The sequence below is a fragment of the Centropristis striata genome, chromosome 9, assembly GCF_030273125.1.
Source record: "Centropristis striata isolate RG_2023a ecotype Rhode Island chromosome 9, C.striata_1.0, whole genome shotgun sequence".
Taxonomy (NCBI): domain Eukaryota; kingdom Metazoa; phylum Chordata; class Actinopteri; order Perciformes; family Serranidae; genus Centropristis; species Centropristis striata.
The window spans coordinates 24,710,595-24,724,896 of record NC_081525.1 but is presented as its reverse complement, the minus strand read 5'-3'; the positions used below and the strand labels follow the sequence as shown (position 1 = coordinate 24,724,896).

General features: G+C 39.3%; 1 protein-coding gene across 2 annotated transcripts in view; it reads left to right on the top strand.

Moving 5' to 3' along the window:
* Positions 1-520: 520 nt before the first annotated feature.
* The window catches only part of mllt1a (MLLT1 super elongation complex subunit a), a 28,977-nt gene continuing 15,195 nt past the window's right edge, over positions 521-14,302 (top strand). For both annotated transcript variants that reach the window (XM_059340968.1, XM_059340967.1), the window contains exons 1-5: positions 521-625; positions 7,539-7,719; positions 9,374-9,456; positions 10,604-10,747; positions 11,888-12,013. In XM_059340968.1, coding sequence (XP_059196951.1) covers positions 614-625; positions 7,539-7,719; positions 9,374-9,456; positions 10,604-10,747; positions 11,888-12,013 — 546 coding nt within the window. In that variant the 5' untranslated portion in view covers positions 521-613. The remainder of the gene's footprint in view (positions 626-7,538; positions 7,720-9,373; positions 9,457-10,603; positions 10,748-11,887; positions 12,014-14,302) is intronic.

Here is a 14,302-nt window from a genome sequence, read left to right as displayed (position 1 = left end):
TAAGACCCGAGGAATAAAATAATATAAAACAGAGAGTACTTTAAAATGGTAGCCTGCTTAAGTATTACTTGTGTAAATGTACTTAGTTACATTCCATCGATAGGTTACAAATTCAAAGTATGCACAATGCCAAAAAAATGGAAATCAAGTTGTATGAGTAAGATATAGGCCCTTTGATACTGCTATTGATTTTCCATTTGGCAGACTAATAGCAATAAGCTAAAATGTGAAAGCTATGCAATCGAACCCCGATTAATCAATTAGCGTCATGTGCATTTTACAATTGAAACAGAGCTGTAGCCATTGGGACAAGCCGGCTGTCACTCGAGAAAACCACCAGAAAATGCTTTAATTGTATTTGCAGCTCCGCGGCCGCCCCGCCTTCCAAGCACTCTGATTGGCTGCTTTCAAGAGTGCTTAAATTCCCCGGCCGCTGATTGGCCGAGGGAGCTTTCTGTTTTGGTTGCCTGCCAGCAGCCGTCTGGAAGGGGAGGGGAGCCGTCTGCCTTCCGCTTCTGGGGCTGGATTGACACACAATGAGGAGCAGAGGCTGGGGAGACGCTCCACAAACGCCGCTGTAAATAAATACAACAATCACTGAGGCCAGAGAAACATGGAGAACCAGGTACTGTGGCTTTTGTGTCTCCTTGTGGTATGTGAACTTTTCACGGAGAAAATGCCAGCAGGCAGCGTGCCGGCAGGACAGGAATGAATCCTCTGTTCTGCTAGCCAGAAGAAAAAAAATGCTCCTGCTGCTAATGAACTCGTAGTTGTTTGGCTCTGGAGCTATGCTAGCTGGGCACTCATACATCGGTATTTACCGCTAGCTAGCTTCAGTCTACCACACCACTCAGCACCGCTGCATAGCTGTAGCCACAACCGGGCACACAAAGAGATCTACACCTGTAATCTGCTCTGTTGTATTTTAAAAAACGCACATGCACGCTGTTAAACAAAATGCAATTTGAGTCGAGGTTTTGTTGTAGCTAAGCTAAGCTAGTCTACCTATCAGGAGAGTGTCGGCCGTTGTGCTAAAGGCTAAGGAGCCGCTACAAGGCGCCGGGGAAAAAGATTTGTCCTCTCCAGGTTGGGCTGGAGAGGCGGGGTGGTGTCTCCACTGCCAGCGGCCTGAAACCTCACATGCAGCGGCCAATAAAGCCAGCAACGACCGTGCAACTTCTTTGCATTATTTGCCAACAGTTGGTTAATGTTCAAGGCTCACCACATTTCTTGATTGTAGACTAAAAATGCATGCAGCATGGTGGGAAAAGCTGACAAATTTACTGTGTGCAGACTTGAATGACCACCCATGCATTGGCTGATCATTACAAAGCAATATAAAACATAATTTTAAGGTATGCTTCTTCAAATGTAATACTATTGCATGTATAAATTAGCACAGTTAAGATTTATGGCATCATTTATTTTGCAGAAAACATAAAAGTGGGTGAATCAAATTACATATCTGCTAACTGAGGGAGATGTTGCTTCAAAACGGGTTACTCTCTTAACTGCCTGAGGTTATGCAGGACTATATATTTCAGATGGTTAGGCCACACACACCCACGGAAAGAGGCTCAGCCACTTTCTTGGAGCTAGTCCCCTTTCAACGTTGGCCCCTTTGAAGTTTTAACTAGATGTGTGAGTGTTCATCCAGAGGAAGTCTTCTGCTACAAGTTATAAGAATAGTGTGGTTGTACTTCTGTGATGAATGTTGACTATGTGAGAGATTTGCATTGGATTTTTCATTCTTATTACTTAAACATATGCACAGTTGCCTGTTTATTGGTGCAGGTAGCTAAAAGTAATTTGGTCTAACCTACCTTCATAAAGGTTATAACTTCTAGTTGATTTTAATCTGTTTAAGAGAGCTTTCCATCCAACTTTATGGTCATTTTCGAGGCTGTAGGCTGTGGTCTTAATTAGTTGTATTGCTTTGTTCTTTAAGGTGTTTCTAATCAGGGTTCTAATAAATGCTGTAAATCCTTCCATTTGAATGTCGTGTTTTCAAGGTTTAAAAAAATGCTTAGATTTTGAATAATGTGCCTTAAATGACTTAAATGTAGGTTACATAGGATGCCAAACCTACTTACAAACAGCTGAGACATGAAACTTGTGAAACAGGTTTTAATGTGTAGACGCTTATTCTACTCAGAAACGGTAATGATAATGGCTTTAAAGTGATGTGAAATTGCATATTTTTCATTGACAAATGTTAAATTTTCTTGGGGAAGGACCCCAAAACACACCACCAAATATATGCTCTTAAGCCTTACACAAACTTAGTGAAAATGCTGATAAATATCTAATTTGCTGCAGCTGTAAGGTGCTGGAAAACCTTTAAAATGGTTGAAAAGTGCTTGAGTTTGACTTTGGAAATGGTTTAGGAACCCTGCATTAGTTTTAGATAAGTGGACCCCAGAAGGTCTGTCAGATCCTGAATATAATGAATAAATGAATTAGTTGATCTCACCAGCTATTTTGATCTTTTAAGTGACTAGTTTTGTACCATATTAAATGGAATATCTTTGGGGTTTGGACTTAGAAAACAAGATATTTAAAGACATTACCTTGAGGTTTGAGAAACTGGGATGGAAATTTTTCATCCCGATATTTTATAGACCAGACGATTGAATCAAGTCAATAATCGGCCGATTCATCAATATTGAAAATAGGTTAGTTATTAGTTAGTTGCAGTCCTAATCCAGACAAGAGTCAGATTTAGTCTGTAAAAGCTGTAATTTGAATGTATTTATTGCACATTACAGCAACTTAACAGAGCTGAAGTACTCCATGCGTGGACACTGGAGCGGGGTTGTGACTTTGTATGCAAATACTAAGATCTTTGCTATTTATGAACATTGCAGAGTTGGGATGACAGGGTGAGTGGTCATGCAGCTTTTTGTAACCCTTGCACACTCATTCACACACCCTATTTCCAATTCTCACTTGTTTTCCTTGGGTGCTACACATAGGCTATTTGTGACTCCCCCGCGGCTCTCTGGGATTGACCATTTTCCAATACAAGTAACTGTTTCATCTCTTTTAGATGTGCGGTTTGGTGTGATGATCAAGGATTTAGCTTTAACCTGCAGCTTTATCAAAACACAGCTGCTGTCACGGTTGTTTGTTGGTGTGTGTGTTCCCGCCTCCGAGGGAAACTTTCTGAGTATTTTTTTTATTGTAATCGTTTATTAGCTGGAAGAGATTAACATGATCATGAGGGGTGTTATTTACATGTCAGCTGGGAGTTCATTGTTTTCATGGGAGCCAGTGTGTCTGCCAAAATTTGTATTTCCCCTCAATTGGAGCACTGTGTTGGAGAAAAAAAGAGAGAGGGTTGTTGGTGGTTTTGTTGCTTTTTATAGAGAAAAGCTTAATAAGTGTGTTGCCACAAGTCATTTTGTCCATCTGACATGAGTAGAATTGAAAGATTGAGGAACCTAATCACAGTTATTAGATGATTGTCCCTGGTTTTTCAAGCAGTGTGTTGCAGTTCAAATAATGTCCATCTCCATCAATGTGTATGTCCCAGCCTAACATTGCCTCCTGGGCTGTCAATGCTCTGATAGATATGATAGAATGATTGATAGAAATGATAAAAGTAAGTTTTTCTTAGATGCATATTCTTCATATTTTTAGACAGTTTGACACAGATCTTTTCCCGTCTATATTTTTTTAGAGCTTAGTCACTTATACCCCCGCCACCTTCAGCTCTGTTTGTCAGCAAGATTACAGAAAAACTACTGCCCGGATTTGAATGAAACTTGCTGGAAGGGTGTATGACGGGCTGAGGAAGAACTATTTTTCACTTTAGACATCATTGCAAGATGGGCAATTCATAAAATGGAAAATTGTAATCAGCATTTATCACATTTTATAGACAACCTAAACAATTTTTAGTTGCAGATAGTGGGTGATTTGGGGAAAATAAAATATCAGCGTTTTATCCAAATTTCTTGCAACACTGTAGTGTTAATTATTGGTGATTTCACAAAATATTTACACTATTAAAAAGTTGATCAGCAATGTGCATATCAAGACTAAGTGGCAAATAATAAAACTACTAGAACAGGTAAGTTCAGAAAATAACATAATTTTATGCATCTTATAATACTAGAAAAAGAAAACTCATACAATATCTCCATATCCCATATCTAGTTTAGTTTATATTGATATAATAGCAATATATTGCCCAGCCTTAATATTTTCTCTGTAGCAACAACTGATAGTTAATCTAATTATTGATACATTTGCCAATTATTTTCATGATTAACTGATAAATTGTTAACTCTACAAAGTGTGAGAAAAAACATTCTATATCATGATATATATCGTCATTTATTATCCATATCACCTAGCCCTAAATGTCTTGTTTTTGTCTAGAGCACGGCTATTGTGAAAATAAGTTTACTGCCAAATAAATTAAAGGCCTCCGGGAGCCGTCGTTACTGTTTGCCAAGCAGCAGTCTGTCTTTTAAGTCATCATCTGCAACGTAGACTCTGATTGTTGACCCGGTTATGTTGCAGTCTGTGGCGCAGCTCCTGATTGGCCGGGTACATTTTAATTTGTTTGAATGAAGTTGAACTGGGAAAGGGCCAGAATATAGAGCTAACAGAAATGTTGAGTTCACATGATAGCCAGGTTAGCTCTTAGACAATTAATCAATTACGACAATAGTTCCTTACTAATTAGTGTGTCGACCACCTGATCAATTAATCGCCTTAGCTCTATTTTTCTCAGCCGTACGTTGCCTCCTGGGCTCTTTAATTATTTGGTTACTGGGAGAAATTTGAATGTTTGTTTTTTTTAAGTTTTTATTGTTTCATTTCTAACAGAGACGACATGTTTCTCTTTGGCTCATTATCATCCTGATTTTTCTGTTGTCCCTATCACAGTCTTGATTTTGCAGAGTTGTCGGGGTGGGGAGGAGGGGTGTTGTTGATGATTGGAGGGACTCCACGGCTCCTCGCTGTGGGTGTGGTGGAGTCTGGAGTTTAAGGGCATTACTGCCACAGAATGGCTGGGCAGAGTGCCAGGCAGGGGAGGTGTGTGTGTGTGAGCGAGTGTGTATGTGAGTGTGAGAGTTAGCCAGGGAGTGCCAGACCAGCTCATCTCAATCCTGTCCCCTCTAATCCCCCCACTCAGTCCCAGCTCACGAGCTGCTCTGTGCCGGGGCCAAATCCCCACATTCTTCAGTCGTCCCCTGGACATAAAGTGCCTTTCTGTCCCCCCCCCCCCCCCCCCCCCCCCCCCCAATCGTCTACCTCCTCATTCCCTTCTGCACTCCCATCTCCATAGCCTCTTCACTTGCTATGCCAATCACCACCAGCACAGTGTCATTTACTTGTCCCGTTGCTGTCATTGTTCTTGGCAGAGAGAATTAGCCCAAAAATGTGCCCCTCTTCTGGACAAACCTTTTGAGATCCGTCGGCTCGGGCAGCTAATCACTCCCATTCCACGGGGAGCGTCCAGACACCCGTCCAGCTTTGTGTTCGGCCAGACCGTGTTCAGCCTCTCCTCTTGAGTATAAAGTCTACACACTCCAAAATACAAATTCAGAGCTTTTTGTTCAAGGTGGAATCAGAAACCAATGAATAAATGGCCCCTTGGTTTAATCTCACTACCATCTTTGCTGTTAATGTCTGAAGAAACCTCTGGTTGCAGCATGTATCAGCCACTTTAATCTCAAACTTTAAAGTCTGTAGTATAGGGCTCTATCAAAGGATTATTTTAATCACAAAAAAATAAATAATTTAATGTAGCATAACACATCATAAATCATGAAAGAAAAAATGCAGGTTGAATTTTTTTGGATAATCTATTAAAAAAAAACGAAATGTCAAAAACTGCCCACAGTTGTTAACAATATTGGAAATAATGGGGGCTCCACATGCTACATATTGGACTGGACTTACATTTTTAAAACCTCTTGTCCTCTCCTCTCTGCTCTGTGTAAACAGCCTGCAGTTTGGCTTGATCCTCACATCATTTCTGTCACATGACTGTTGGTATCAGCTGAGTCATTGCTACACAGTTCTACTGAGAAGAGTTTTAAGTTTAGATTTGGTTATTGTTCCTGACGGTGTTTGTCACACATGAATCATTCTCATCAAAAATGTGAAAACCCACAATGATTTCCATGATAAATGGAGTAATTTTGGCTTCTTTTTTATGAACCCCACCGGTAGGCTTCTGAGGTTTAATCATTTGGTTTATAAAACATCAGAACATCAGGTAACAGTAAAAATGTCCCAATTACCTGCTGGCAAACTGTGATATCTTGTTTACGTGATGATGGAAAACAGAAACTTTTCACATTTTCTCCCATCTTTCAACTTTTTTTAGTCTGTTACATTTATTTATGATATTGATTCTTAGAAAATGATTTAATATGTAATATCCGATGGAAGTTATGTGAACATAGAAACAAGTTTTGAATGTTTAATTCTGTACAAGAACAAGCTTTTGAAATTGAATAGAGCTGAAACAATCGATCAGTAGAGCAATTAATCTGCAACTAGTTGGGCTGAAACAATAATTTCAGCATCTTCATTTTGAAGACGTGCTGCTTTTCTTGATCTTATGTGATAGTACAATTAGTATCATTGGGGTTTGGACCAATGGTATTTCTCCTCAATGTATAACATGTCAGAATATCAATCTATTTATGAAGAAGTGCATCTGCAGATAAATAGATAATAACAAATAGTTGGTGTATGTTGCACAGACTGTAAAGCCCATGGACTGTTAGGTGCAACCCTAGTTGTTTTATTATTGATAAGAGAAAACATGCAGAGAACCAAAAAATGTGGTTACCTGTGTTTTTTAAAATAAAAAAGCCATTTATGCTTACAAATACATCATATGTGACACTTTATGCAGGTTTTATGAGCTTACCGTAGACGGAAAAGAAAAGCATTCAATTTGCCTGTAAATCTTTCTGATCAGGAGGAAATGAGGAATCCACTTGCAGTTTAAAGTTAAGCGAAAGAATAAGGAAGAGGAAGAAGCAATCTCAAGGCACTTATTTGACCTTTCTCTGCTCACCACAATGTGCACAATGTGTAGATAACAAATGACAAATGTTGTGTCTCTGCATCTTCGTCGTATTCTTTATCTGAGTAAATCTACTGCCTCTAAATCTACCTTTGTAGTTCACATATTTATCTATTCCTGGCTTGTATATGGGCGGCTGTGGCTCAGTTGGGAGAGTTGGTTGGCCCCCAACCGAAGGGTTGGTTGTTCGATCCCTAATTCCCAATGGTGGCAGGTGGGACCGTTTAGGGTAGCCTCTGCCACCAGTATGAATGTGTGTGTGAAAGGGTGAATGAGCGCAGTCTGTAGTGTAAAGCGCTTTGAGTGGTCGCAAAGCGACTAGAAAAGCGCTATATAAGTGCAGGTCCATTTACCATTTACCATTTATATATTCTCCCACATCCACCAGCCTAGTGTAGTAATAAACTAAATTTTTTCTGTATCTTTTTGAAGGTGTTTTTCAACAGACTCTTGTCTTTCTGTCCGTCTCTGTTTTTAGTGCACAGTGCAGGTAAAGCTGGAGCTGGGTCACAGAGCCCAGCTGAGAAAGAAGGTGACATCGGAAGGCTTCACCCACGACTGGATGGTGTTTGTCCGAGGGCCAGAGACCGGCGACATCCAGCACTTTGTAGAGAAAGTTGTCTTCCGCCTGCACGAGAGCTTCCCCAAACCCAAGAGAGGTGAGAGGGACAGATAACAACATTTGCACACAAAGGAAATATGCTTGTTCTCATAGCATAACATGGTAATTAAGTGTTTCAGATGCTGCATAAAAGACAGTAAGTAATAAATACAGCACAAAGAAATTAAAACACAAAATACAGAAAATAATTTCAAACAGAAACAAGTAGAAGAGTATTAATGCTGTTGTCAAGCTGTATATGTTTACATTGACTGTCTGTCTTCTCAATATAGCCTGATATAGCAGTTTATTTTCACTTTGCAGTTTATTGCTCCACTCTTTAGATGACTTAAGATGACATTTGAATCAGGCAGATATGGCTCTAGTGATTGGTTAGAGTTAGGGAATTAAGGTTAGGAACAGGGGTGTGAAATACCCATTTCGACCCAACGCGAACCTAGTTCTTTTGCTGGGCTGGAGCTGGTGCTGGTCCAGCCGTCTCAGAAACTGTTTGCCCGACAGACACTTTATTACGTCGCTGTATACATCTCCACATCTCAGCAAGTATAATAACAACAATGGCAGACTACATAGTCTCTATACAAATGTTGCTCATGGCTTTGCGAGCCTACATTGGCATCCAAACACGACATGTACAACACATTTGTGATGCTTGTCTTGAATGCTAAGGGCAGCGATTCTGTTCATATTGAACATTAATTGATTGTGGACTTTGTTGTAAGCTAACGCTAACCCCTATCAATCACTTTGCAGTCAAACAAATGAAATATAATGAATGATACACATTTTTGTTGGTCACAATAATCCTGCCCCCCGCCCCTGACTTAAGTGGTTCATGGTTCGAGACCAGCGAAGAGTTGGTGATGCTCTGGAACCGGTTTTCCTGGCAGAGAGCTGCTTCTTTGGCAGTCGAAAAAGCGAGGAACTGGTTTAAGATTAGGTGCCGGCTCGGAAAAGGCCCCGGAACGGCCTTGGTTGAAAAGGGGTAAAACTGACCCATGGAACGGCCGGTGTGGCTGCAGGTTTTTGTTCCAACCAAGCAGAAGCACACCAGATACAAGTGAAAAGGTTCAGGTGGCTGAATGAGTTGAGTCTGGTGTGCTCCTTCTCGAACAAAAACCTGCAGCCACATGGATCAGTTTGACACGACTTGAACCTCGGGGTCCACAGAGTACCAATTCAAGTTAAATCAATTGTGTGTAATTTTGGTAACTGACAGTGCTTCTGGTTGAGAGAAAAATTATATCTCTGGCATTAGCCGAATTATTTTGAAAAAAAAAACTATGCTGAAAGTTCTCTACCACTTTTGCTGTCTTTTATGGTGTCACCATAAAGCCGTATCAGTTCAAATGTGAACGGTATCCAACCCTCGCTGTTACAGAGGTTAGACGAACCCGGGAATGCAGCAGTTGAATCCCTGTTTTCTCTCTCTGTCTGAGGAGAAAATGCTGTGCTTGTTCTTTGGTTTATTTAGTTGTCGTGCCTTTGTGATGGACATCCTGTTCAGTGGAGCGGACAGCTGCACAGAGGCGTGTAATTGCAACTTTATGACATTTCATGAAATTCTGAAGCAGCATCAACATTAATTTTTTACAAATGTATAAAACAAAAACATTGAGGAGTTTTTTTCTTTAGTTAAAATATTTGTCTATCCCTCATTTACTCATTGACGTGTCTCTGTCTGTCTACAGTATGCAAGGAGCCTCCATACAAAGTGGAGGAGTCGGGCTACGCAGGCTTCCTCATGCCCATTGAGGTTTACTTTAAGAACAAGGTGAGATTGACCAGAAACTCATAATACACTGTGTAGTTTGCTGTTTTTATAGAGAAGAAGTTTTCTGAAACAAAATTATTTTAGCTGTGGGCTTTATATCTTGAAATATTTACAATAATGTGGCTATCACACTTGTGAACCGCACCAAAATATTTACAGAATGAAGGAGCATTGACTGCTTTTTCCTGCACACAAGAATCTGGGTTACTGGGAGAAAGACATTTTTTTCCAGCATAAATCTAGCCAGGTTAATTCCCTAACTTGATAAAAGAAACACGATGATGTTTCAGAAATCAGGTTATTCTCCAAAGAAAAGAATAATCTGATTACTTTAAGTGCATGTATATATTTTTTTGAGTGCTGTACAGTGATGGTTTAAAACGCTGTTTTGACTATTTCTTTGCCTTCCCGCTCTAACACGCTCTTCACAGGAGTTCTTATTTAGACGCTCAGCCAACCAGAGAGCATGCTTGTGTTAGTAAAACTTTTACGAGAGGGACATTTCTCTCTTTAAGTGAGAGAAATAAAATGTGCAAACACTAATACACCGGCACCTTTAAGTCTCCATCAGCCATTAAAATGAATGATGAAAAAAGAAAGGGCCACGTTACTCTCATTATAAGATAAGGACGAATGCTTAAGAGGTTTGTGCACATTAGTGAGCCTTCGTCTCCTGCAGCTCTTTATAATATTAAACCTTTGGACTGCACCCAAAAATGTTACATCCTCCTTTTATATGCAATTAACTTTTACACAATGGACTGGTCTGTCAAGAAGATCAAGGAAACACTTAAAAGGCAAGAGGAGTGTAAATATCAGCATCCATTAATCCATCTGCATTTACAAGACGACATTAGAGTTTATAAAATCGCTTGAGCGTGTCTTAATGCCTTTTCCCCCGGCTTTAATTGTCCCCTTCTCTGCAGCTTCTCTGAGGAATGTGAGTTGATTCTTATCAGCGTGTCGGCTCCGGCTATGTGTCTGTCTGTTTTATTGACTGCCCCGGTGATAGTTCATTCATTCACCTTTTATCTTTTGTTGTGAAATAAGTCTGTGTAATGCAGAAAGACAAACACAAATCGGTCTGTGTCACACATGCTGTTAGAGGAGGTTTAAACAGTCTTTTTATCCTCTTGTCTCTCTTCAGGAGGAGCCAAAAAAGGTGTGTTTCAACTACGACCTATTCCTCAACTTGGAGGGGAACCCGCCAGTCAACCACCTGCGCTGTGAGAAGCTCACCTTCAACAACCCCACCAAAGAATTCAGGAGAAAGCTGATCAAAGCTGGAGGGGTGAGGCTGCAGACACACCGGCTGGTTCAATGGACTGACTAGAGTCCACAGCAGATACTATAGTTGTCAATACGAATGCAGTAGCAACTACCACCATGAGTTGTGAAGTGGGAGCTGCTGCTATTTCTGCAAATGTTTGAAAAGCATTTTAGTTCCCCAAAAAAAGGCCCTAAGAGGTATTTAAGCCTATTAAATAAATGCATGAAATAATACTTCATAATAATAAAGAAATCCTAAAAGAAATAAATGAGTCAGTGTATGTATATATATATATATATATATATATATATATATATATATATATATATAAAAAACAGTCAATATAGTTAAATAAATATTACATATATTATTACAATATTAATAATACAAATTAATATGGCTACAAAATAAATTCTGAAAGAAAATAAATGAACCAATACATTTACATAAACTATAGAAATACATGTATAAATCCCATATTCCTATAAATCCTGAAATAAAGAAATAAGCCAATAAATGTATACATTTCTATTTAAAAAAAAAAAAAATCTTGTTCATTTTAATGCCTGGTACAAGTAAAGGTACATTTGTTTGGACAAATACAATGATAACAACAAAAATAGCTCATAAGAGTTAAATTTAAATGTGAATATCTAGCCATTTTCCATGGTTTTCTTGATAATAACCAAAATCATTATTAGGAAAACCATGGAAATGTCTAGATATCAGCTCTTAAATTAAACTCTTATGAGCTATTTTTGTTGTTATCATTATATTTGTCCAAACAAATGTACCTTTACTTGTACCAGGCATTAAAATGAACAAGAAATTGAAGAAAACAAGGGTGGGTAATAATTCTGTGTAGGTGTATAAGTGATGGACTGTGTGCAGGTTTCTTTGTTTGCTTCCCAGTCTGTTTTCTCAGCACCAATATCTGCAGATTTGATTGGATGTTTCCCCCTCAAAGTTTTCATGTTCTTAAACATTTGTTTTTGCACTGATGATTCACGCCGTAGACGCGCGTCTACTGTGAGTCATGTAACATTTGCCTTTGGTGAAAAACAACTCTATAAAAACCTGGTTCTGTCTTGGGTTGAGGTAAATAAATAATACTATAAGCTCTACGCTGCAGCTCCATAACTCTTGTCTCTTTAATTTCAGGTATTAGTCGTTCCAGAGGGGGCTGAAGCCGTGTCGAGGCCCAGTCCAGACTACCCGATGCTCCCCACCATCCCCCTCTCTGCCTTCTCAGACCCCAAGAAGACCAAGACCTCTCACGTGTCAAAGGTTGGTTAAACTGCCAACAAACCCACCAGTTATATTTAACCTGACAGTGTCACAACTTCATTGATCATTCCACTCAATTTTTATTGACTTTTTTTTAAATATATGGTTGAAAATGTTGAAAAGAGCATTGTACAAAATAGTTGAATTAGCCCCGAGAACAGGCTGACTCACACTTCTAATCATAGCCAGCTGTTTTTGAGCATCTGTATGCAGAATTACTCAAACAGCTTATCTGCCAGGAGACGGGAAATATCAGGAGAAACTGATCCTGTTACATTTTCCATTGTTGCCACTGTTTTGGTAGCCACCTTTCACAGAGCAGTGCAGTGATCTTCATGTTTGACTGAAATTAAATTTGTTTTTGATTTGTAGCTTTGCACAGTTCTTATTTTCTCTTTAGTTTGTTCTGCAGATTCCTCCTGATGTTTTTTATAGAGAGAATCTGATTTTGGTATAATTTAGAAAACTTTATGACGAGTTTTTCAGCACAATTGAAGTTAGGCACCAGAAATATCCTGTAAAACTAAAATTCTCCTTTATTTTCACATACAAAGACAAGTTTCTTTGGTCCACATTATAACTGTGGCATGTGTGGGTGTGTGTTGAGCACCGGCTTGGACTTGGTTTCATCCAGCTGTGTCCATCTGCTGATGATAGAAAAAAAGTCAATGAGAGCCTCCTATGAAGACTCGCACATGGCCACTCTGTCCGATCCTCCAGTCTGTTTGAGTTCATCATAAAAAAAGGCTTTTATCAACATATTGAGTTTGAAAACCTGTAATCTGCTGTTTGCTGATGAGTGAATGAAGTGGAAATGTCATCCTCCACATCTATCAGCTCTGTTAAAAGCCACTTCTGTTGATGCAACAGGATATTATATTACATTATAAATTTAAATATCCACCATTTAAATACTTATCCTTTCCAACTGTCTGGAGGCCATAGCGGGCTCACTTTTAGGAATATACTAGTGATACTTGTATCATATGGCACTAGAAGATCTAAGGAAGCTATAGGCACCATGTAATTCATCAAGTCATGTGCAGGTTTCGGGAAGTTGTTGAAATGCAAAGTTAGGCTGTTTTTTGACGGTTCATGGTGATGAAGTGTTGCCACAAGCCTCCTCTTTACATACATGCCTACTTTATGCTGATAACATGCAGTTTGAAGCAAAAACCACATAGTTTTTCTCATGTAGTACAAATTTGCTATTTCCGCCGGCTGTATTTGAATATTTGTGCACACTGAGGTCCCTAAACGGGCTTTGAATAACATAAACTGGGTATCAGTGGAAAGCTGAGACTGACAGATCAGTAGTATCCAGTTCATTGCAGTGAGGGCATTTCTTGAGTCTCGACCTCAGTGTATAAAATGAGCTGCTGTGACCTCTCAGATAATCACAGCCTCATGAAACTTTACAACCATAAACTAGAGACCTAGAGCATTCAGATGATGTGCAGCTTTCCTAGGTATATTGACAATAAGGGGGTTTCTCAGCAGTTTGTAGAACAGAAGTGCTCGTCATCCAATCGCTGAAAATACAGAAATCTCCAAAATGAGTTTTTGAACGCAAATCACAGCATGGATTCTTCTGTTGTTCCAAAGGTCTTGGCATATTGATGTTATATTCTGGAGGGTTTTTTGTTTTATCCATTCTCAATATTAATACAATTGCATAAATCGGCACTAAATGTCTGTAACAAATGATATCAACTCACAAATTGCTGCAACAACTTATGGGACATAGTTGAACATGGAAATGGACTTCAGATGATTTAATGTTATGAACCCTAATTCACCTTAGGTTTACATAAATTAATAATTCATTCATTAACTAATTCTTATTGGATATTTTTGACCAGAACAACTTGACACACAATGCTGAGCTGCATCTCAAATTAATCTTCAGCTTTCAGATGATGTCCCCCTCTTCTATGTGGCATTTATTGTTGACCTGCTATCTCCCCCTAAACATCTACTGCCCACAACCACCAATTCTAAAAAAGAAGGACCTTGAATGGTACTTGGTTAAACACCTATTTAATATGCCAGAGACAGATTCAGTATGTCCCAGTAGATACGCTGTGTTCCAGTGAAAGTTGGAGGTCGGGATTTCCCAGTTGAAATCTCCAATTTCCAACCTCAAAGCGTTTCAGGTGCACAACGCCAAAAAGAAACAAAAAAACATGGCTGACCATGACAAACTAATGTTTTTTTGGCAGGTGTGCAATCATTTGGAGTCTCAGCAGCTTAGCCTTCTTTCACAAATAAACAAAAACAGTGGAGGGG